The sequence below is a fragment of the Uranotaenia lowii genome, unplaced genomic scaffold (genome assembly GCF_029784155.1).
Source record: "Uranotaenia lowii strain MFRU-FL unplaced genomic scaffold, ASM2978415v1 HiC_scaffold_279, whole genome shotgun sequence".
Taxonomy (NCBI): Eukaryota; Metazoa; Arthropoda; class Insecta; order Diptera; family Culicidae; genus Uranotaenia; species Uranotaenia lowii.
In genome coordinates, this window is record NW_026598178.1 from 15,947 (window position 1) to 40,365 (window position 24,419).

General features: G+C 32.0%; 1 protein-coding gene across 4 annotated transcripts; it reads right to left on the bottom strand.

The window, feature by feature from the left end:
- Positions 1-178: 178 nt before the first annotated feature.
- Positions 179-24,139, bottom strand: LOC129759813 (innexin shaking-B). Of its 4 annotated transcripts, none has more exons than XM_055757341.1 (7): positions 23,586-24,135; positions 22,256-22,410; positions 22,124-22,188; positions 12,654-12,820; positions 12,419-12,597; positions 10,692-10,864; positions 179-5,574 (listed from the first exon to the last, which is right to left on the bottom strand). In XM_055757341.1, exons 1-7 carry the CDS (start codon positions 23,943-23,945, stop codon positions 5,531-5,533), a joined length of 1,143 nt encoding a protein of 380 aa, XP_055613316.1. In that variant the 5' UTR covers positions 23,946-24,135; the 3' UTR covers positions 179-5,530. The 4 variants fall into 4 exon arrangements, with proteins under 4 accessions (XP_055613316.1, XP_055613317.1, XP_055613319.1 ...); XM_055757342.1 differs by having other exon boundaries at positions 10,701-10,864; positions 23,586-24,133; XM_055757344.1 differs by lacking the exon at positions 10,692-10,864 and having other exon boundaries at positions 23,586-24,139.
- Between the last annotated feature and the right edge of the window lie 280 nt (positions 24,140-24,419).

Consider the following 24,419-nt stretch of genomic DNA (forward strand, 5'->3'; position numbering starts at 1 on the left):
CAAATTGGATGTATGTAGATGTAGATATTTTTAAAAATTGTCTGACTTAATAGGTCGTCTCTAGGTACTTGCAACCTGTTATCAAAGCTTTGTGATATAAATAAAAAAAAACCTTTTACTTCCTCACAAATTCCCATTATTTATTCCACCGTGTGATATTAGAAGCTACACTTTTGAATTGTGTTAGAAATATTTTGTTTTATTGTATTGTATACATGGCAGTATTTACAATGTCATCGAGACTTATATAAATTGAATGAGTTGCTTCATGATAAAACAAAGAAAAATGTGAATTAAGCAATTGGAAAACCATATGTTTAGATTTTTCTTCTTCATCTTTTTCGTCTTACATTGTTCTTGAGATGTTCGTTCATAAAATATGTTCTGCACGAAAGGAATTACATTTGATTCAAATTGTTTTGTTATTTGAACATATAAAGTCTGTTGCTTCCTATTCCATGTTTTTTTCTGCATTGAACCGATTGCTTCTCAATATATTTTATAATCATCGGCTATTTTTCAATGAACTTCAATTATATTTTCTATATTTTTAAGGCAGTAACTAGTTATTTTTATTATAATTATGTTGTAATTGTATTTTATTATTTTTTTTCTCATCCTTCTGCATCAAATTATTATTAAAAGATAATAACTCTGGTTTAACACTCGTATCACCATATTTTAACTCGTTTATAATGCTCATTCTATTTTCAATGTTCTACGTTTTTCTTTTTGTTGTTTATCTGAAGTGGAAGATTCGTCTTCTTAATTTAATGAAATATAATAAACAGATAATGTTGGGTTTTTATTTACTAATAGCACTTCTTGGTGTTTTAGTATCAATTTTGCTCTTATTTTTTTTGTTTCCGTATCGTTAAAAACATTTATGTGTATAATTAATATTAAGTTTGGTCGTTATTAAAATTCTTGTTTTATGCTATAAAATCACTAAAGTCGATTTTGGTATGCTTATTTTGTATTTTTTTTATATTTTTTGTTTACTACTTTCAATTCTTTATACTCTGCCACATTATGTTCAAAAATTACAAAGTTTATGTATATGCATTTTTTGTTATAATGTATAGTCCTCCTGTGTTAGAGTACGTTGTTATGAATGATTCTCGATTTAAAATCACGATTAATTTTTCGTTTCTAACTCGCATTACCGCTTTGTGAGATATTTATTATAAAAATAGTCCGTTTATTTTCGTTTTCTATTCTTAACATAATTGCTGATAGGTTTCGTAAAACGAAATTTTTTATTTGAGTCTAATGAATAAATTAGGAAAGTTTAGTTTCATGGCAATATGTTATACGTCAATGTTTGGCAGTTTGTATCAATGAGAACTGTATGCGTGTATGTTATGAGAATCTATTCATTAAAATTTATTGCATGTTATAAATATAGGTATATTATTCGGCTTTGAATAAGCTGTGGTAATGAATATTATAGGTAAAAATGACCCAACAAACTGAATAACGTAATGAAAAAATTTGAGCATGACTAGATATGATTTCTTTCATAGAAGTTGTGCAACGTTAAAAAAGATTTAAACAAAACTTGAAAATTTGGTCTCAGGTACTCACCAAATTGTGCATATTTTTTAATTGACTAATAACCTTGAACCATTCTTTGAGCACACAAACCATCCCAAATGGTTGGTAAATAACGAGAAAATCCGAAACAAAACCACTTTATCAATTGCTCAATGCAATTCGAAATTAGGTATAGGTATTTGGAGTGAAATTAAGTTCTTATACCAGATAATTTGATTTCAGCAAGGCTTTCTGTAGGACGGGTCATCTTTACATACTAAGGTTTTTTTTGGTTATTTCATAGGTTTTGAAATGCGTCGATAAATTGATGTTTATCCAGTACACATAATAAATTAAAACCTATTCGTAGGGCAACACTCATAATTGATCTTAAGTTTCATTTAAGTGTATTATGTTTGGCACTTTCTATTTTGCATGAAGCAGAAGTTCAATTGGATGTCATATTACTGTTAGAATTTCTGAGATGCTTTTTTCATTCAGTAAGGTAAAGTAGGATTCTGTTAAGATCGAAATTTAGGCACGCTAAAATGAAACTTTCAAGGGAAAAGGGTCATGAGGAGAAATCATACTTAAATTAGCGCTGCAACATGAGCGTGAAATGTAAAAAATAGCCTAATTAATCCATCTGAATCAATAGTCATTTTTGCGATAAGTTTCAAACATTCCAAGAGATCAAACAAGTTTAGAATAATTCGTTTTTTGTTTGTGATATTAAATTTTTTAAACAAATTTCCAAAAACAGACCTATGAATTTGCAAACTTTTCAAAATCGATATTGATTTTTTGGTGAGTTACAGCAAAGTTAAGATTGGTTTTGCTTACATGCCTTCGATCACTGAGCTTTAAGTCTGGGATTATTTTACGTTACGAGTAAATTTTAGACCTTTTGTCTTTAGCTGAATATTAAATCAAAGTTCGTAGAATATTTTCATAAGTTTTGTTTAGGTTTCAAAATGTATGCTAAGTTTAAGTCCAGAATGTTTACTTGTTCAAAGCATAATTTAGGAAGGTTTGTCCGCACTTTTCCTGTAAGTATTAAATGTCAGATGGTTGACTAACTACCGTTTTTTCTCTCGTTTTCAAATGCATACATTCATGGGAACGGTGTTTAAAAGTTCTAAATTTTTTTAATCAAACCGGCACGGTGCCGCGTCATGGACAATAAAATTCTAATTAAAATATTTAGTTGCATGGTATATTTCACGTGTTTGCAGTAGCAGTTGTCTAAATTCGTTTTTAGATTTTCCAAACATTCGAAGTAGGCACTGACCATTGAGTTTTGTTTTCAAGGTTACAATTCAAGTCACACAGTTTTACGCAGATTAATTTTAATCGCGAAAATATTTCGTAAAACTCTTTACACCCGTTCACATACGTATTGGAAGTGAAAAAAAATCATAAAAGGTATGTGATCTGTTTGAATAACTTAAATATCAACTCCAACGGGCCAGTTTAACAACACTTAAAATTGAATAAAGACTACCAGGTGATAAGTCGAGCAAACCTGAATATTTTCGAGTCACTTCCCATTTCCGAGAAATGTTAGTGATACGTTTTTATCACAACTGTCAAAAATATGTCTTCTGAATTTTGGGGAAAATTCAAAAACTCGGCAATTTCGACGTTCCTTGATGGACAGTATAAAAGACTTGAGAAATTGTTAAGCAATGTTGCCAGTATTTGAGAAACAAAATAACATTGTGCTCGATTAACGTAACAGTACAGCCAGAAGCAGCTTATATAAAATTAATTGAAAATGGCACTGCTCGGCCTCTTTCGAATATGCTGTTTCGAAACAATGTTATAAACTTCCATCAGATCAATTCGTTTCAAATATATTATGTGTACAGAAAGATAACATCAGTAGCAGGAATGATCGTTTTCGACAAACGATTTGTATAGCGGAAGGAGTAGAGTTTCTTGTTAAAAATTTATTTCTTCATTCAAAAACCAAAACAACTAATTTGAGGCCTTATTTTGAGAAGCCAATAGATTGGCAGAGTTGCGTTGTTCGTTTTACCTTAACGTGTGCTCAAATTTCGAAATAGTGAGGATATAGATTTAAATATAATACTTTATGCGGCATAAGCATATATTGTCGAACTTGAATTGATTTTATCGTTTTAATGGTGAACTGTATGTATGACGAAGTATCAGATAATATAGCTTTGTATGACAATATTATGTATGTTTGGAGAACGATTGTTGTACGAGTTGGTTGACATTGGGAAATGTCTTGATCATCCGCAGTTCTCCAGTTGAAGTAATATTGTCATACACAACTATTTTTATAACCCAATCTCATTTGCGTATTAGTTCTATATAGCCATATTAATCTAATCTTATTTAGACATTCGTGGTGCCTTGCATCAATTATCACTCTGCCTCATATTTTTACATGATATTCATGGTTTTTTTTTTTATTAATTTTAAGAGTTAATTAGAAATGCATATTTTTTTTACCTGTTCTCGCTATCGTTGATATATTTTTTTAATTTTTATTTACAATATTTGCTTTATTTACACTATCTATCTTAGTTTTGATTAGATTTTAGAAGCATCAGATGTGTTTCTATGTATAGTCTCGTATTATTAATCTTGTGGTTTAGATGATTTCTAATGTCATTCTACTATTGGGAGACGTAATTGTTCGATAATCTATGATTCGTTTGACTTTTCGTTACGTTTTATTTGTTTATTTCGCATATTTCTATGTACAATATTTCGTTAAATACCATGGAATGAGCACGAATAATGTGCATTGAGGATATCATGAACAAAACCGATTAATATAAAATCGTTATTCTGATAGATATTTCGTCGTTTTCATAAACTTATGGATTATTGCTATAGTTAGGCTATGAAAGAGTGAGAATGAAGATCTCCTAAATCTGAAATCATTTAGATACGATTTACTTATTTTATTGCACGGTTTAGGAATTTTATAAAATTTTATTTATGTCCCAATATCATCACACAGCGTTCAAACAGTGTTTTTTTCTATGATGTATGGTTTGGCAGTGGTGACAAAATCCATTCAAATACTGTCGAACAGGCATTTCTGAACTCTGGACAACCGTGTTTAATAATATCCATAGAATGATAATATCCATGCTAACGTGTCAGACATTGTTGCAATCGAATATTCTTTAAAAAGACAAACATAACATCTCGTGAAGATCCAATCCACTCAAATTGGTCAACAAATAAAACTACAGCATGTGAGAATTAAAGTGTGTTAGCCGCTAATTTATTGCTTAGAATTTGTTATAATTGAGTTAATATATCATGCCCCTTTCATTTCACAGATACCAGCATTTTGGTAAGAACGTAGGTGTATTTTTTGATTCTGGCATCTTGAATGAAAACAGTAAACATAGCTATGCCATTCCCTTTGTTATAAAAGAGAACTTTATGGATCAACAGCAAATGTAACAAAATGATTACCTTGTATTGGGTGTTTGAGAGCTGTAACAATATAGGAGATGCTGGAGCAGCGATATTGGTAAATCAACAGTAATTAGCATTCTTGGGTATGACCTCGTCATGTTCCACGGTATTTGATTATTAAGATTTGATGACTCATCCATTTATTGCGTGAAACGCAGTATAGTATATATTCCTCTGAAGTTTTGTAATTATAACTAAAGATTTTTGTAAGACTTTAAATGATGCTTCGCTTTTTTGTTGTGAAATAATTTTTTTATGTATTCTCTTCTAAATTACTAAGATTGACTATATGTAGATGAAAATTGTGAGATCAATCGAATGTCTCTACTGAAAAAATGTTAGTTGTAAATGCATGTTTCCGTCTACATTTAATGTGTTATTCAGTTGATTAGTAATGCGATACTAGACAAGTTTGGCTAATAGTTATTTGTATTCGAAATGATCATCATAAGCTCTCGAATAACTTAATCCGTAATTTATGTGTGTAACTAGCAAAATCCGTCGGGCGTATGTTCAATTTAAATCAAAATAAATTTACTCCGAATCCGTACTCAATTTTGTCGACATCTGAAAATCAAGAGAAAGCATTTAGCGCATTGTGTGATGTTTTGTTATTTTAGATGAATATCGAAGATGAATAAGCGTTACATATCAAGCTCTGCAAATGATTATTTAAAAAAAAAATGTGATGACTTTTCCATAGATGTATTCTAGAAGCGGTGCTTTAAATAAAATATACGGAACGGAAGAAAAAAAAAAAATAGTGCCAAAGTCTCACATCTTACATACTATCGTAAATCTTACCATACATAGTTTTTTTTCCCAGAACAGCTTGAACAAGTGAATTTTAGAAAAAAAAACAAAAACAAAATTACCACTGTCTTTCAACAGTTCATTTATTCAAATTTCAAAATTATAAGGTTTTTTTTCACACATTATTGAAAGGTTTGAAGACAATCCATCAATAATTGATAAAATGCGTCGATCTGAATGAAACATGAAGTTTTTGGTGCCAATCTGTTTCTAATTAGAAGACGCCGACAGATTTGTTTTTGGCGATCGTGCAGCAAGATATTTCGAATAAATATTATCCCAAAAGAAGTGCAAACACTTCTTCAGGTCAATTTCTGAAACATCTTGAGATTGGCTGTGGTCTTTCAAGAACAAATAGGCAGGATTTGATTGACGATGATTATCAATATTGTCCTTGCAAGTTATATTTGTTTTTTCGAACTTTCACTTCATTTCTGGTGAATTTTGAATGAAAAATTTCTTTTCTGGTTTTCTCAGACAAATTTCCACACAAAATTAGAACTCGTTGCGCTAATTCAGGACTGAATGAATTGCTTCCAAAATTTGTATTACTGTTTATGGTGCTGATAATTCACAATTGTTTTAATTTGTTTTTTTTTCTTGGAGTGTGGTTAGAAATGTATTTAAACAAAATCTTTCTTTGAATCAACATGTTAGTTCAGTAGTAATTTTTCTTCAAAAAGCTACAAAATGATTATACAAAGTAAAATATGCAAGCCCAATTAAAACTGTGTATGGTAAGATAGTGAATTAAAAAAAATTAAAAGTGATTATGAATGTAAGCTACAGCAGTGAAGAAAGGATGCAAATGAAAACCTCAGAATATAGAGAGATTTCCTCACAGATAGATAACAAGAGAAGCGATTTTTTAGAAGCTACATTTGATCTACATAATTAAGGTTGTTTTACCAACGCTGTGATTGACTGAATTGCTGAAACGAAATGTTCATCATGAAGCAAAAATGACAGCGATTTAAACCAATTCACAGAATGATTCAATGTTTATATATCAATATATATGTACCTTCAAATATACGATCATATTAAAAAACAAAACAAAAAAAATAAAATGTTACTAATTTTTTGGGTAACCACAATTGAGTTCACACGTAGTTTTGGCATCATTTAATCAAGAGAAATTGATAAAAAAAAGTTTCCGCTCATAACCCAATTGGAAATGTATGAGGCCATCCCCTCAAATTTACTGTCATATTTATATTTTCTAGAGATTCGTTTGCATTGAAGACTGAAATCGTTTTTTGGAAATTTAAAAAATCGAAAACTTTTACAAAAAAGAAAGCATCTAATCCGTACCTATTTTCAAATCAAGATTAGCCGAAATCCAAATTATTGGTGCACCACAGAAAAAAAAATAAATTCAAAATTTTAAATTCAACCCACTCTGCATACTTCGAGTGGAAAGTGCATTTATTTCGTCTTGGTTTCTTGAATTGAACATTTGACTTACTTGTAAGTCAAGAAACTTTCCGAATTTTGTCAACACGAAGTTTGCACATTGGATGCGTCGATGAAAAATCCTAGTATTCATCTTATGGATGCATATATGAAGAAGATTACAGATCTAGGTTTTTCTACGATTGATTTAAAAAAAAGTCAATTTTATATATTTGGGTAACCTTTTCCCAGATTTCCAATATCACTTCACCAACAGAATCGCTTGTGAAAATTTTGTTTCTACAAGAAATAGCGAGATAGTTCATTACATTGCATTGGTTTATCGAAAACAATTTTAAACCAAGTACCTACTTTCAACAGCTATCATGCAATCAAAAATTGCCAAAACAAGAAAGGTTCATGTGTACTAGTAACGACCTTGCTGTACAGTTTGTTTGACGTTCTTAAAAAAATATGAAAAAGATTCAACAGGTAAGCGGCTGGATTAGAGAATGGAGTAATGAAAACCAATGTTATGTGAAATTCAACAAAATACACATTTTTCGCAGTTTTTCAACACGTTTGATAACTACTAATGTTATTTTAAAGAACCCACTGGGAAAAAAGCACTTGAAATAGAAATGTTACTTTTTTTTCCTCATGATAGAAATATTTTGGTAAAATTATACCCGAGAAGCGAGATCCAAAAAAGCATTTCTTTTTATCTCGACGTTTCGTTCTTTACGTTTTCTCGGGAATCTATAACAAACATTTTGGAACTATCGTCACCAAATAATTTTAAATTAAAAACTTACAGAAGGTAATTCAAATAGCATAAATTTCCATACAACAAAGGGGCAATGTTTATATTTAAAAAAAACTAAAATTTGTCGTCACACTGCCAAGAGTTTGCAAAATGGATTGTGGATCTCACGTGCCTGAGAGCAAGTTCACTAGTGTTGGGAAAAAGTGGTAGATTTTTTTTTACTTTTTGCACATTTTAAAAATTTTGCCATGCAAAAACATTTTCAAGATCTGTGGCCTTCAAGCTTTTTAACAACACGTGTTGTAGTTTCGCATGCTGTGATGCAAAAATAGCTATAGTGTTGTAAAAAACTACAACGCCCAAAGATCTTGAAAACATTTTTGCATGGTAAAATTTTCAAATTGTCAAAATTTCTACCATTTTTTCCCAACACCAGTGAACTTGCTCTAACAGCAAGTTCATTGGTGTTGGGAAAAAGTGGTAGAAATTTTGACACTTGTGGCACATATTGAAAACTTTACCATGCAAAAACGTTTTCAAGATCCTCAATTCAGTTCGGCCTTCAATTTTTTTACAACACGTGTTCTATTTTCGCATGCTGTGATGCAAAAATAGCTCGATTTATATCACATACGGCTGAAATAGAAACAGTGGTATTAGCGATTTGCAGTTCAAAACGACTCTCAGAGGGCCCTGCGATCAAAATGATGATGTTAGGGACTCAAGTGTCAAAACAAGTAGTAGTTTACCAAAACATATGAAAATTTTTGAGAATTTCGCAGTTAAATAAAATATTTAGTCAATTGGGATTGGAGAATATGGTAAGAAAAAGTGAATTCTTGAATCGCTAATACGTTTCGTAACATTTTTATCATTTAAATTTCATTAAATTTTAGTTTTTCGGAAAAATTGTAAAAGTCAACTTGCAGCAACTTGGAAGACCTACCCGAAGAAAGAATGTTTGAAGTGCCGCTATTCAACAGAAAAAGTTCTCGAAAAGGAGCGATTTGTAAATAAACGACATGGAAAGAAGTTTTTTTAAGGAACTCTGAGATGAAAATTCCTTAGCTCGTAATATTTTATGCAGTTTTTGCACGTTCGTTTTCATAAAATAATTTGATTGTTGAAAACATTTTTGAACGGTAAATTTTCAAAATCTGCTACAAGTGTCGAAATATCTACCACTTTTTCCAACACCAGTGAACTTGCTCTAACGGAACGAATTGATCTTAGCAACCGATTTCAAAAACATCGTCTCTTGACAGGGTTATAAGCTACCAAGAGTAATCGAACGGGTGCTTTCCCTGGGCAGTAATTTTTTAATTCATATATTTTAAAAGTTTTTTGTTTCTCAAAGTGTCTTCTGTTATATTTAGGTGGTTCCAATGACAACGGATAAAGGATCGACGCGGGACCATTAAGTAAGTAAGTAATGATAACGGTGCCTCGTTATTTATTGAATGAATATTTAATTTTAATTGAACCTTCATCTGTAAGTTTTTAATATATTATTATTTATTAATAACTCTTAAATTGAATTACATATGATGATGTTTTGGATCTTGCATAGTGACTGAAAACGCCAAAATCATAAACTTGTGTACAATCTCAAATGTGTATTTCAGTCGGTAGATTCGCGTAAGTACTTTTGAGTAAATCAAATCTACTAAACCAAGTTGAACTGGTAAAAAGCCGTAACTCGTAGTTTTTTCACATACATTGGAGTTGATTCGTTATAATCGTTCCATGAGGGTAATTAGTTTAAGGCGATACGTATTATAATGCACACAGCCACCTTCTTAGTTCTATGTTTCTCCAAATGTTTAGCTTTAATGTCGAGTCATTTTGAAATAAGTTGGTATCTAGGCTTTTGAGAATTATGTATTAAGAATATCTAGTTGTTTTTAAACAAAATTTGTGGTTAAAGTGAAAGCAGCATGTGTGCATTAGCTCATGAACCTATAAATCCGATTTTTTTTAAATGAAATAGTGTATTTGCAATGTGTTATTGTTTGAATCCAAGCTGTCAACATAATTAACCATTGACCCTACCTATTACCCGAGTATTTAAACGGTTCTCACGGTCTTCGTTCTGAAATTGTCCTAGATGTGTGTGTGGGGGGTGTCTGTGCGTGTGTTCGATTGTGTGCTTCACTAAATAATGCTTTTATAATTGTTTTCCTACTTAAAGTGCAGAACATTTTTCTTTTGTTTAAATTGTTTGTCATTTCGGTAAAATATTTTATCGTTTTAATTAGTGATTGACTTTTCATTAATGATTTTCATCGTAATTTATTTCCCTATACATCGATCCGACAGATAAATAACGATTAAATCCCCTGTACATTGTTCTTACAGCCCATTAAGGCATACTTTTGGCCAAAAACAACTAAACTGTGGCTCTTCAGTAACAATATAGTCAAGTTCTGGATTCTTATATCGCTCGGTAACATTCTACACATTTGTTCAATTTTTTTTTTGAAAATATATCTTCGTTCGAATGCGTACATAGCTGTTGTTCGCTTAAGTCTTTTATAGTGATTAACATTTTTAACGAAACTACCGCCGTAGCAATAAAATATGTCAAAGTGATGAACAAATCTTTATACAAACATAGAGGATAATTATACAAAGAAAAATATACGAAAAAATAGCATATAAATAACAAATAAAATCTATGATAGCCAATATCATGCATCCTGTATTTCACCTTTCATACCAGGTACACGATGGTGTTGATTATTATGTAGACGATTCGCTAAATCTTGCATAACATCACGAAATATAATACTATCTAAATTTTCACCTAATCTATATAATAAAAACCAATCGCCCATTTTCGAACGTCTTACTATAATCTCTATAGCGTCTCGACGAACTAACCTGAAATAGTACAAGAATATTAATTCATAAATCTTCAGTATATACCATTCTTATCGAATAATGAATGATCTGATGAAAACTACCAAAACCAATTACATCATTCAGCAGACTGTTTTGATAATCTAAGTTTAGTTCTTTAGTTCTGTATCCAACAAATCTTATGATGGCCAAAATAATACCAAGAATGAGAATGATTCTAGACGAAATATTTAGTGTTTCTTAAATAACGCTATGTTTATTACCAATCTATGGCAGAGAATTTTACTAATGTTCACCAATATGAACTTTTTAGGAACAACTGACAAATGACAAAAAAACGTTTTAGTATAAATTGAGTTTAGTACCAGGACGCCGGGATTCGAAAAATCTGCATAGAATTTGTCATTCTGAGCAATGCGATAACCAGTCATTGAGAATAATCGATGACAAAAACTTTATGATGATATATTTCTGTTCACCGCAATCTCTATTTTTTATTTATTATCAAATTGAAAAGAAAAATAAATAACCCTTGATTAATATAGTACGAAGGACATAATGGTACTAAATATCGACATTTTCTACGTGAAAGGAAAAAAAACAATTATAGTTTGATTATATAGTTAAATGGAAATGTTGGGGTTCTGTAAAAACTTTGAATTCTGATAGTGTGTTGTATATGTTAAAGATTCATTCTAACTCCACAAAATAACAATGATTCGTTTGCTTAATCATTCTTATATAAAACGTATAGAGTTTCGTTAAAAAGATGTACATGTAAAGTATGCTATGTTAGTACAATCGGTGCTTTTGACCTAAAAAAGTATTAAAACTATAAGTGCTACACAGATAATATTCGAAAAATCTGTTTCAAATCATGTGCGTACGATGTTGTTAAAAGTGCTTACAGAAGAAAGCAAAATTTTAAGAAGATTTTTTTAAATCCTAAAGGAGAAATAGTCTGATTCTGGATTAAAAATATGATCCAGAAAACTAACACATAAATATCTACATCTGAAATCTAAATCTGAAATTGGAATCTGAAATCTGAATCTGAAATCTGAAACTGAAATTTGAATCTGAAATCTAAATCTGAAATTGCAGTTCGAATTCTAAGATCCCAAGATTTGTCGTGAAGAATGAAATCGCATTTGATTTATGGTTTTGTTAAGGTCTAATATCGATTTTTGTAGTCGAAAGTTTCGCGGTTTCTCGCTTTATTATTTTTTTTTTGCTCGTTCATAGCCAAAGTTGTTTTTCGCTGTTAACCCTTTTTTTTATAAATTGGTCTTTATCCACAAACAATTATTGAGCATTTGATAAAATAAATACGATACCTTCTTACACAGTAAATTGACAAAACATTGACAAAACGTGGTGTAACAAAGTGTGGAAGAAGACAAATATCACTCTCACAAACGATCACAGAGGCAAACATGGCAAATACTATGCAGATTTGATAGCCCTTCAAACTGTGTGCTTTGTACAAAATAGTTTTCATCATTCGATGTCAAGAACGAATTGTTTCCAACAAATATGGTGACTGATGGATGAAGACATAAAAAGCGTACTTACCTAAACCTTAACCTTAATAAATACACTCGCATTCGAGGCGAGAAAATAATTATTACTCTATATAATATCGTTAAGGACGTTAGAATTGTCAGAATAATAAACCAAAACCATAGAAATATGTAAATTTTTTCATTGACTACGTTTAGCGGAAGAATACATATGGCGTCGTGTCGTTCAACCTAGAATAACAAAATGGCTTAGTATTATCCTACAGGAAAAGTAAACGTTCACTTACTTCACCGCTGACACCATACTTATAGAAGGTGCATTTGGTCATTCTAGGGAATATGTAGATCATCGGATCCATTCGATCTTCCTGATCTGCTTCCATATGTGTTATTACGTCTAAACCAAACGTCATAAACTCGCCGTCAAAAAATCGGTTCATTAAAAACATTTGGCCTGTGAAAGCAACACAAGCATAAGTAGAATTAATTTTCGTTAGTTGGGCATGGTGTGGTTACCTTTTCCAGAACTGTGTTATACATTCATCTAAATCTCAATGCTAGAAAAGGCAACACTATTTTTTTCTAAGGTGGGTTCAGTTTTAATGCGATTTCTCTTTAGCCTTAGTGCATAAATAAATATGCTTCACAAACCAATTTAATGTTAGAAATGGTAAGAAAAAAGTAAATGTTTCCAACATGTTGACATTCAACTTCCCCTGCACGCATGATATCGAATCTAGCCTACGGCATACATTTTTTTGGGTTTAAAGATTTCATTCTTTTCATGGAAGCATCAACTTCAATACATAGTTATCTTTTAAGAAGTTCTCGTACTAACAGATCATTGTACTGACAGAATCTTTGGACAGTCGATTTGTTGCGGTTATAATTAAAATTCCTTCAATTCCAAATCAACCGGGTTTAACTTGGTTATCTAAAGAGATAATAAGCAGAAAATTTCCTTTAATTTAATGAATTTATAAATTGGTACAAAAACAATACAATGACTCGGTTCGAGAGTTGAAAGAAAAATCATGTTCGTTTTTAGAACAAAATGTAAATATTTCCTACACAAACCTAAAAGTTTAAATTAAATCACGTAAATGTAATTAAGACTTCAGAGTTAGAAAAAAAAACAGCAAAAATCATCCTAAATCGACTCAGGCTAATACACAGACAAAGATTTTTCTTGTAAATGACATAAACCGCTAACACCCAGTACCAGTATTTGAATCGAACCCATGCCACCAGTGGACCAGCGATAACCGTTTATCATGCTAATCGCTCGGCCACCGAGGCGTACAAAGATTCTATTACAGTTCAAATCCACTTTTATGAATTTGCATCTTTTCCACTTGTTCATTTTTTGGATCACACATAATGCTACATTACGATGTGAAAAACTTTCTGGAACAAACCTCACCTACTCATTGATATATCTGTAGAATAAATGCTGGTTCAATGATGTTTGTTTGTTTGTTTTATTATACATAGAGGCTTGCAGAGTAGATTCGCCTCTGTAATTTTCGCTGAAACTAATACCGTATTCGTTTTCACCACCCGAAAGTGTTGCACCATCCACGCTGAAAACGAGCATGAATCGAGTTTTGCACTCACCTTTGTTGGTGTGCGTGAAATCGGCAGTGTCAAGAGAAAATATCAAGCTGTCAAAAATCCATTACAGTTTTCATTTAATTTCGAAAATTGAAATCAAATTTACTTCAGTTGATCATTGTCTTGCGAATAATATAAAAATTTTAGCATGAATTTATGTACTATGTTAAATTGTGAAAATTTCAGATTTATTTTATTAGAGGCTTGTTTGGTAGATTCGCCTCTGGCCCTGATGATAATAACTGCAATACCGGCTGATTCTGGGCGGTCTATGCTTGCTGCTGCTGGACTGCAGTTACCCCAGCTTGATGGTTCCGATATTTTGTCTTGAGAGTAACGTTTATTCCTCGCAAATCTCGTCTTCTTCGTTCGAGTATTTCCGTTTCAGATTACAAAAAAAATCCAAAACGGCGAACTCGGATCGCGGAAAAGTTTGTTAACATACCGAAACGAACGAAATTCAAGCCCTTGTAGGGATGAATCATCCCAGAGGACGAAAATCCCGTATAAAAAAAGAAATTCAAGCCCCCAATGCGGGTGCATCCTCGAACTGCCTGCCTCCTCGAACGGGTTGTAATCCGGGACTTGACGTAACCGAGCATCGTCATCCTAAATAAAGCACAGTTTTTTCACGATTTTCACGCACTCGGGGGCTTCAACGCTCGAAGCTGGCTTGTAGCAGAGAAGCTTCGAAGCAGCTTAACACTCCTTGCTGCACGAGACCAACTTAAGAGAACCGCCCGAGCAAGAGAACTCTTCGGTTTGGGCGATTCCCCAGATCTTTGGGATGCACTTTTTGCACTCGGATTTGCTGCTCTTCTTTGGTATCTCCTGGAACCGATTGCAGCAAACCTTCTGGGCACATTTCTTCTTGGGAGCGTCCGATCCGCATCCTTCATTTTTGCTTGAAGATTAAAACGAGTGACTCTTGGTAGCTTTCCTGCTGTCTCCAGTTGCTTGAGGGCCGAGATTCGTTTGTTTGCTTTGGAACGTTTTCTCCGGGTAAAATTCTCCGCCTCTGCTGGAAACGGCACTGGTATCCGGAACAAGTTTCCGTAAATTAAGGAAAAAACAATGTGGAAATAGCTAGAACGCAATTTTTGCGGTATAAAATAAACAAGACCAGCTGATATTTGTTAACATCGGGAAGCACATCCTGTCAAAATTCATGATAGTATTGGTGAGAGCGCCAGCAACACCGAATATTTTCAGAGTGTTCCACCGTCCACTTTATGGTGCACTACCAGTGGACTACTCATCGTGAAAACGAGCATGAAAACAGCAAAAAGTGCACTACGGGAAGTGCCCCGGTGCACCACCACACGAAAGCGAATTCTCTATAAGCAACCGGGATTTGTGTTGATCGGCAATGACAAAGCACAGTGTGTTTATGAAGAAATTCAAAAGAAAAAAAATATAATAACGGTAATTATTTTTTTCCAGAAATGAAAAGTATAGCTTTTTTGAGTAGTTCTCCGGCAAATTTAAAAAATCGTCCAAAGAGTTTCTATTAATTTTGTTTTTTTTTTTAAATTTGTAGTCCATGTTGTTAATAAATTTTCAATTATAATATTATTGCAGTACAAGTGAATAGCCAAGCATTTTGTTTTATTAATTTTTCGCGTTGATCAAATGAGACATGCAGAGTTTCAAATATATCGTTGAATCATAATTCTGGTTAAATTTAATTTCAAGTTCGATAAATACCTTGATTGGTTTCAATGAATTATAAAAAAGTTTGTTTTTTTTTTACAATTATGCACTGTTTTTCGTTATGAAGTTTGGTTTTTAAATGACGCGACATTGCATTTTTGGTAGGAAAAGTACCAAAAAATGCAATGTCGAAAAGTAGTACTTTTCGATACAGTTTTCAAAAAAGTTTTCGAGAAGTGTTACTTTTTGACACTGTTTTGATTTGCAACAGTATTTTGCGGTATTGCAAAAAATTGGTTATGTAACTCGTTGCAAAACTCGATTTTTTCAGCACTCGACTAATTATTAAAATCGACAAGCCTCGTTGAATAAATTTACAACCCCTGCTGAAAAAATTCACTTTTTGTAGCTTCTTGCATAAATAACTATTTTAGAATCTAATTCTTCAAAATAATGAGTTACCGTTTAGATGCGGATACAAACATCAGAACAATTTGAAATTAGTTTTTGATGAACCGCTAGTTTACAGAATTTTTGAACATAATTTTCCGAAGATTAATTTCAAAATCAAATTCAGTAGAACGGTTTTTGAGTTCTACTCATAATTTAAAAGTTTTGCTCAAAGTAAAAAAGTGCTTGTACGTAAATCCTTCGGCTACACTATTTCAATTCCGATTTTTCCGCTTATATGAAAGCTGACAAAATTGGTTATCGGTCATTCCATGTTCATTTTTGCGCAAAATTAATAGTTCTATCGAAAATAATTTCTTTTGAGTTCCACTAGACGAAATTTTTTACCAGCACCAATGGCTAAGATACGATAGCGTTTTCTTCAGTAGAAAAAATTGAAAAAAAAATAAGCGGTGCAGAAAGCGTTATACTTTTACAATTTGTGATGTTTTGGCAGATTTATTTCCAAAAATTTTCACAGATCCCCGCTTAATTATCACGGTTTTTTTAATAGGTAAAGATTTCTGTCTAATTTTAGTAAATGTTACCTTGCTAAACGGTGCTTTTGTAAATTAATGTTTCTCTGAGTTGCAGTGATTGGTATCAAATAAATTTAAATGATTTTGTCTTATTTTGGTACTAAATTCGCAGTAAATCAAAAAATTTAGAAAACAGTCCGGTCCGGTCCAAAAAATCCGAGATTTTGAAAAAAAACTCGGATTTTCCCGGTTTTTTTTTCAAATTTCTTGGAAAATCAAACAAAAAAATCCAATTCAGTTTGAAATTGTTTGTCAATAGACCAGTGCTGCAAATAATCAGTGTCAGCTTTCAATTTTCAATTGAATTTACTGCAGTGTACGCTCAGTTCATTTCCATCTGCATTCATCTGATAATGAACAGAAAGCTCAATCCCGAAAGCACCCTGCATACTCATTCACGAATCGGCAACATCGGTGCTCAGTATACATTCAGGCTCTTTGCAGGTTCATGAGATTATCCAATCTTCATTTTCAGTATCAAGCAAACATTGCTGAAAGTGAAAAAAGCTCAATTCGATTGTCATTAAGTTTAGTTGAATGGTGACAAAGCTTGTTCGATCCGCTAGACTTGCGGAAATTGAATAATTACTGTTGAGATTCTTATTTTTTAAGGATTTTGGTGGGAAGGTTGAGAAAAAAGTGTTCGGGTTGGCGAGGGATCGTGTGGGACAAATGTGGGGGACAAAATTACGACAAAAATGTAACAAAATTATGACAATATAATAAAAAAAAAAACCAACGCAACTCTGTCGAAAATATGACAAATGTGATAAAAATATGACAATTTTTTAACAAAAATGACTAAATTTTGCAAAAATATTACAACTGACAAAAATGTACCAACTTTAAATAAAAATGAAGAAATATTGGCAAAAAAAAATCGAAATTAAGACAAGTGAGGTACAAATATGACGAATATACAACAATAAAATGACAATATCATGATCACTATTTGTGATTAAAATATATAAAAAAAAAATTTAAATTGAAGGGACAAAAATGTCGTCAAACTATGTAAAATTATGATAAAGTGATAAAAATATGACAAATGTCAAATCTTTCAGATTGTTGTTATTAAATCATTGTCATTGTCAGTTGTCATTGTCATAAGTTTGCCATGTTTTTTCATTTAATTGTTAATTTTTTGTAATGATTTTGTCATATTTATCAGATTTATGTCATAATTTGTCTTATTTTTAAAACATTTGTTATATTTTTGACTATGGTTTGTCGAATTTTTGTCATTTCATTGTTAAACCAATGTCATATTTCTGTCTTAATTTTGACATATTTTTGTCATATTTGTCAGATTTTTGTCATAATTTTGTAATTTTTTTTGTCATGTTTTGTTATCGTATGGTCCAAATTTCGCTATATTTTTGTAATAGTTTTCATATTTTTTGTCATATTTTTATCACATTTGTCAAATTTTTATCTCATCTGTCAGATTTTTGTCATGGTTTTGTTATTTTTTGTCATTTTATAGTTCATTTTTTGTCATATTTAGGCCAAAATTTTGTCTATTTGTCAGACTTTGGTCATACTAAATATTGTCATAATATTGTCATTTTTCACCATATTTATTACATTTTGTCAATTTTTGACCACAATTGTCAAATTTTTGTCATATTTGTCAGATATTCGCCATGTCATCATAAAGAAAGTTGTATTCATTTCTCTTCCTGTCTCCTCTGAATATTCGTATAGTCTTCCGTAGCGAATTTCCAATCGTGTTTTCATTTTGAATCCCATTTCACAATTTTTGAAAATGGCAAAAAACAAATGCCTACTGAAATTATCAGCAACTTTCGCTGACACTGATTGAATGCTAAAGCTACATTCACTGATCGGATGCAGTGAGTGACAGAAACGCCTAAGCGAAAGACGCTTTCGTAGCAGTCGGGTGAAACAAGTTAGTTCGGGTTTACGAGTAAGCTTTCTACTGACTGATAGACATACTCGCAAAGCTTGCCGTAAGCACGAAGATGACCGAGCCGATCAGAAGCTTTTATATTCGTTGTCTTTTCTATTCCATTCATTTCAGTTCAAGCTTTTTACACTGACAGAAAATCACAGTCAATATCATTTGTGCTTTCAGAAAATTTGCAGCACTGCAATAGACGGATTAGCGAAGGTTTGTTTAATAAAAAACTAAACCAAAACAATTTTTTTTCGGATGCCCTAAACACGAATTCAACGCTGCTGCATTTTCTGGCCAGCTCATTCTCTTTTCATGTGAAAAGTGTGGTGAACGATGATCGGCAGAGCAGTACCGTGAAAGCACCAATGGCCGCGCACTTTCATCTCTAATCTTTATTTTCTCCGAAGTTAAACAACGAAAATTTCTATGTTTCGCATTTTCTGATACCTACGTTAAGTATCTTTTACTTGCCGTACTAGAAATAAATTTATTCTACTTTTTGAGGTCAGGAAAAAATAAAAACAAACATCGTTTTTGCCGGATGACATTTTTTCTGTTGTTCTTAGCAAGTGAGCTAAGCGGGTCCTTTTTTTCTATTCAGTTTTTTGTGTTGAATCCGACCACCTCGGCAAAAATTTCCGAACGTAAGTTATTTGTAGCTTTATAATGAATCATTTGTAAAGAAAAGTGAACAGTTTTAAGGGTCTGTTGCGGAAAAAATGACAATTTTGTTGTGCGCGGCCATTGGTACACTCGATTTTTGATTTTTTTTTTATCACCGCACACGGATTTATCACCAGTTAAACGTCGAGAAGCTCATAAAGGTTACATAAGCTTAATAGGCAGGATTTCCAGTCAATAGTTTTCATTATATGACACCATTTTTAGAAACAATATCAGAAGAATGGTTTACCGAATGAAAATTGTTACAAAGTGTTGATGATTTATCAAAATCGGGACCGAAAACATTGTTCAGGGTGGCCAGCGAATCGGGAAACCGAGAAAAAACCGAAAATTGAAAATAGCACCGGGAAACCCGGGAAATAACCGGGAATTTGACATCAAAATCGGGAAAAACCTTTAGGCAGTGAAAATAACTTTGTCTATATAAATCCTACGTATAGAAAAGAATAATGTTAATCAAAAGTAAACTTTTATTGAAAATTTGATGTAGACGTTAATTGTATTTCTTGAATTTTTCACCTTTGAAATTAAAACAAATTCTTTGATTCAAAGTATTTTTTTAGTTCAAAGAATAAATTCTTTGTTTTAAATTTTTTTTCTTTAGAATCAAACTCATAATACATTGTATCAAATAATTTGCTATTTTAAAGAGTTCGTTTCAATAGAATTTTTTTTTAATCAAAATCATTTTTTTGTGGTTCAAACACCAAGATTTATCTAAATGAATAATAGCATTGAAATTCTACAATGTTTTGCATTAACATGTAGCAAACTTCTACATGAGAAATCTAAAAAAAAGTATCACCTGTATCATCAAATATTCGGCAAAATATATCTTTGTCCAGCCCTTTTGATTGCAACTCTCATTTCAAGACAACATAATGGGCTTCTCGTTCCTTTTAGACTGCTGGAGGAAATAATGACATTAAATCTCTATTTTTAAGTCCAATTCTAACAAATCTAACATGAGTTTCGAAGATTTCATAAAATTTTCCAATAAAATACCTTAAACTTCATTAATTTGCCCCGCAGTTTGAACATCACAAAATATTGACATTTCAAATATTGTTTAAATATTTTCACAAACAATCTAACCTTAATTGTCTCGGAAAATATATTTTCCTCACAATAATTTTAAAGATTTTAAAAACCTTTGAACCCCACAATTGGTTTATTGACAAATGGAAGTTTCAATTCTTATTAATTTAACGAACATTAAAATCTCCCAGAGAATTTGAGATTCAAAACATCAACTTAGATGTACCACATGATATCATAATGTGGTTTTAAAATTAAGCAATGCGGTACTTTAAGATTCCAAGATGACGTCCAAAAAATTCAAATTATAAAAAAAAGTAGTTTACGTAAAAAACAGTTGTCAAAGTTGGAAACAGTTTTTGTTAAAGACTTAGACGAAGATAATAATTTTTGTTGAACAAATGGAATACTTGAATGAATTTCTTACCCTTTTACAGTTCAACATTTCAATATTTCAATATCGGTACGAAATCCAACAAGTCCCACCGCAATTTTTACAGTTGTTAAATTAAAAAATTTATTCACTGAAAATTTTCAGTTTTCACACACTTTCACTAACAATATTATAAAATAAAATAGATATATTTGTTCGTTCAATAAATCTTGTAAAAGGTATAAAGCGTTGGTCTTACACCGTGAAAAACATAAAATCTTACAAGAGAAAACCGGGAATTGGATAATGGAAACTCGCTGGCCACCCTGATTGTAGCAAAATATCTTCCGGAAAATAATGCTTTGTAAAAATGGCGTCTTATACTATTCTAGCACCAGACTAGTTTCACTAACAATGGAAAAAAATCAGTGTTTGATGTGTGAATCATAAAAATCCTTAGAATATTCACAATGAGCCTGACAGCCATGTAAGCAACATTTTAAACAGTTTGGATACCTTATTTACAGTTTAAATAATTATTAAGAAGTGCGCGGCTATTGGTACACATAGATAATCGATGACAGTTTTTCAAATCAGTCGTTGCTCGCTTCTGATTTTCGAATCTCATATCCAAACGGCATAATTGTTGTTGGTTTGAACGAAAACTATTATGAAATGCGAACCAAGGAGCTTTATAATGAAAGTTGATTGACCTACATATGAAATGAAACGAACAGAAAACAGAATGCATTCTGTACATACCGGTACCAGAATGTTAGTGGTTCAAGAAATCATCCATTATTATAATTACTGAAAAATAAGCTAAAAATTAATAAATGATCGACTACTTTTATTGACACACCAGTCGTAATTAATTTTAAATTCAATTTCATCTCAAGATGTAAAGTATATCAATAAGTGCGTTGTCTATGTAGGTCTATAAACAGATTTTACAGCGCGTAAATTATTTGCACGAGGGTCTAAGTAATTCTTGGGATTTGTTGACCAAATTTGTCCGGATATTGCCCGGATTTTTAATCGAGAATTTGGTCATAATGAGCATTTGAATGAAAAAAAATTCAAACGTCGTTGGTGAACTGATAGCAGAATACATACTTCCGTCAATCTAGTACATCAATTTTATTTGTCGGAAGTCGGATGTTCGGACTTCTAGAAAACAGTTACAAATGCTCCTTAGAATTGTACAAAATAATACTAGACACCTTAAGTAATACAACAAGTTCAAGTTTGGAAAAATCCACTGAACGGTTGACAAGTTATAGCTGTTTGGATTTGTACGGCCTAATTTTTTTTACGTCAGGCTTCAAAATGTTAATTGTTGTGTAAATATAAGTTTAAAAGTATAGTATAAACCCCGTTATTGTAATCAATTCACTGGGGATGTTCTTTGTTTGAAACGTCATTAAAACTGATGCCACCTTTGTTTTTGTTATTTAAAATTAAAAATCTAAACTGTTAACATACCTATCACATTTATCAGTGATAATAATTCACATATATAGTACCTATACGCCCACCAATTATGATATCTTGAATAAACAAAGATAGAAATGTTATGCTGTAAGAGAAAAGAAACTAAAAAATGTACAGTCATACCTTAAATTATCCCACAAGTAGTCTAGCAGGAGCTTTTTCTTTTGTTTTTTCTCTATTTCTGAACATATACCGATATCAAGATCCATCATAAGTGCATGTATTTTGCCTCCTTCCCAGGATTTCCACAGCCAACGTGGTGTATAAAATAAAATGGCCTGAAAGAGAAAAAATTGTATTAAAAATAGGAAAACACATAATAACGGATAATGAGTATGAGTGAAATGCGCGTTTGATGGCGTGATTCTGGGATTAAATCGAAACGTAAACGGCTGGATTCCCAATATCGAATGATTGGAAAAATGTGTTTAGTAGTTTTATGATAATCGATTCAAAATGGCAGTTGTCAAGTAGTTATGATCATACATATGGTCCATGATTTATTCATTTAAAGGATTCTGGGGATCCCCCTTCAAATATAAGCTAAAGATGTTGATATTATAGCTGCACAATGGTGGATTTTTGAAAAAAACATCTATTATGTCAATGAAAGAACCCGGAATTCGTTAAAGTATATCCTGATTAGTCAAAACACGGTAGAAAACTCCTAACCATAGAATCCAGGACCCATGGTTAAAGATTGATCAAACTAGTAGACAAATGATTTTTAATTTCAAGTTGTGACATAAAAAGTGACAATAAAAGCAATAAATTTAACAAGCAGAATTATACGTTTTAAAATTTGTGTATTGTTGTGTATTGTTTTGTCCATTACAAAAATAGCCATTGCATAACTTCTAAACGACGTTATCAACTTTGTTCAAAAGCCATAGACCTTGAATTCTTTTACAATTATGTCTCAGTTTGTGCCACAAAACCAGCATTTGATTGCTTTGCCCATCAACTGTACCGGCCAAATCGCCAGCATCACTTTCCATCCAAAGCGAGTACCAACAACGGGTTGATCCCGCCATTCGAAATCTTTTTCATGACCAAATCGCCTGGATCAAGTGAGTGTGTTGTGGGATCAGGGACATATAGACTGTACTTTTTGTAGCAGAAGTTTAGACATGATCGTAGGGGACAGTTATTTTTTTTATATGATTTCAATCTGATTTACTTTGCCAAATTATGTATACCGATTCTTAAGTTGAATTCTTATTCGAATTTGAAAGAAGTTCTTTTTGTGTGTGAGTAGCAGTTTTCGATCCACAGCAAACTTATCAAACTATGAAAAAAAAATCTTTTCTTTACGTATCGTATGGTCACGAATATTCTTCGTTTAAGTACTTCTGGTGGTGTGTTCAATATCTTACTGTGATTCCAGTTAGCTCTTACTGTTAACTTTATCATATTAGAAGGCATCACGATTGCTCGAACACGGTTAACTTACCTGAAAGAATAGGCAGAAACACACCCATTGGTAGTATTTGTAAATTTTTTTATCCACGGATTTTCCATCCGAGTTTCCAACACCTGGATAAGGCACTTCACTTCCAACTTTTTTCAGGAAAAGGCTCTTGAGGGCATATGTCGAGTGTATCCAGCAGTAGGTGTTTAATACTTCCTCTGGTATGTCTTTTGTGTGAACACAGTCGATGGGATTGCCGACATATTGCTTTGTCGTAACAATCAGTGAAAATGCCATCAAAATCATAACGGTTATCGAATAGTGCAATCGAAATACGGGAGAATCAGTGTTTACATGACTAATTTTGACTAAACTTTTCAATCCGCGAAATATATCCAACATTGTTTGATGTTAGGTGCTGTCTGACACTTATTTATGCTTTGTTAGTGTACACTTCTCACATATCAGAAAGCTATTTCAATAATGCATCACTAACTGGTACCATATTATCCTCACTGGGCGTCGAAAACTTAGATACACTAAGAGTATCGAATCCAAAATGCTTTTCATTCTTCAAGAAGTTCGAGTTCATTTCACTGGTAAGAGTTAAGAAATAAGAACACAATCCATTACATACACTTTCATAAACATCAGAGCCTTCAACAACCGACATCATCGTGGTGCGTACAGGTTATTTTTAAGAAAGTTTTTGTTAGATAACAGTTTTAATAGTTTAACAGTTTTCTGCTTTCAGAAAATTGAAATATAGGTATTCTGCCTAAAGTTTTAGGAAAAAAAAGTTCAAGGTTAAAAGGACACCCCGTCGAATTTTTCAGCCATTGTATAGAACGATTCAGATATTCTGTAAATAAATAT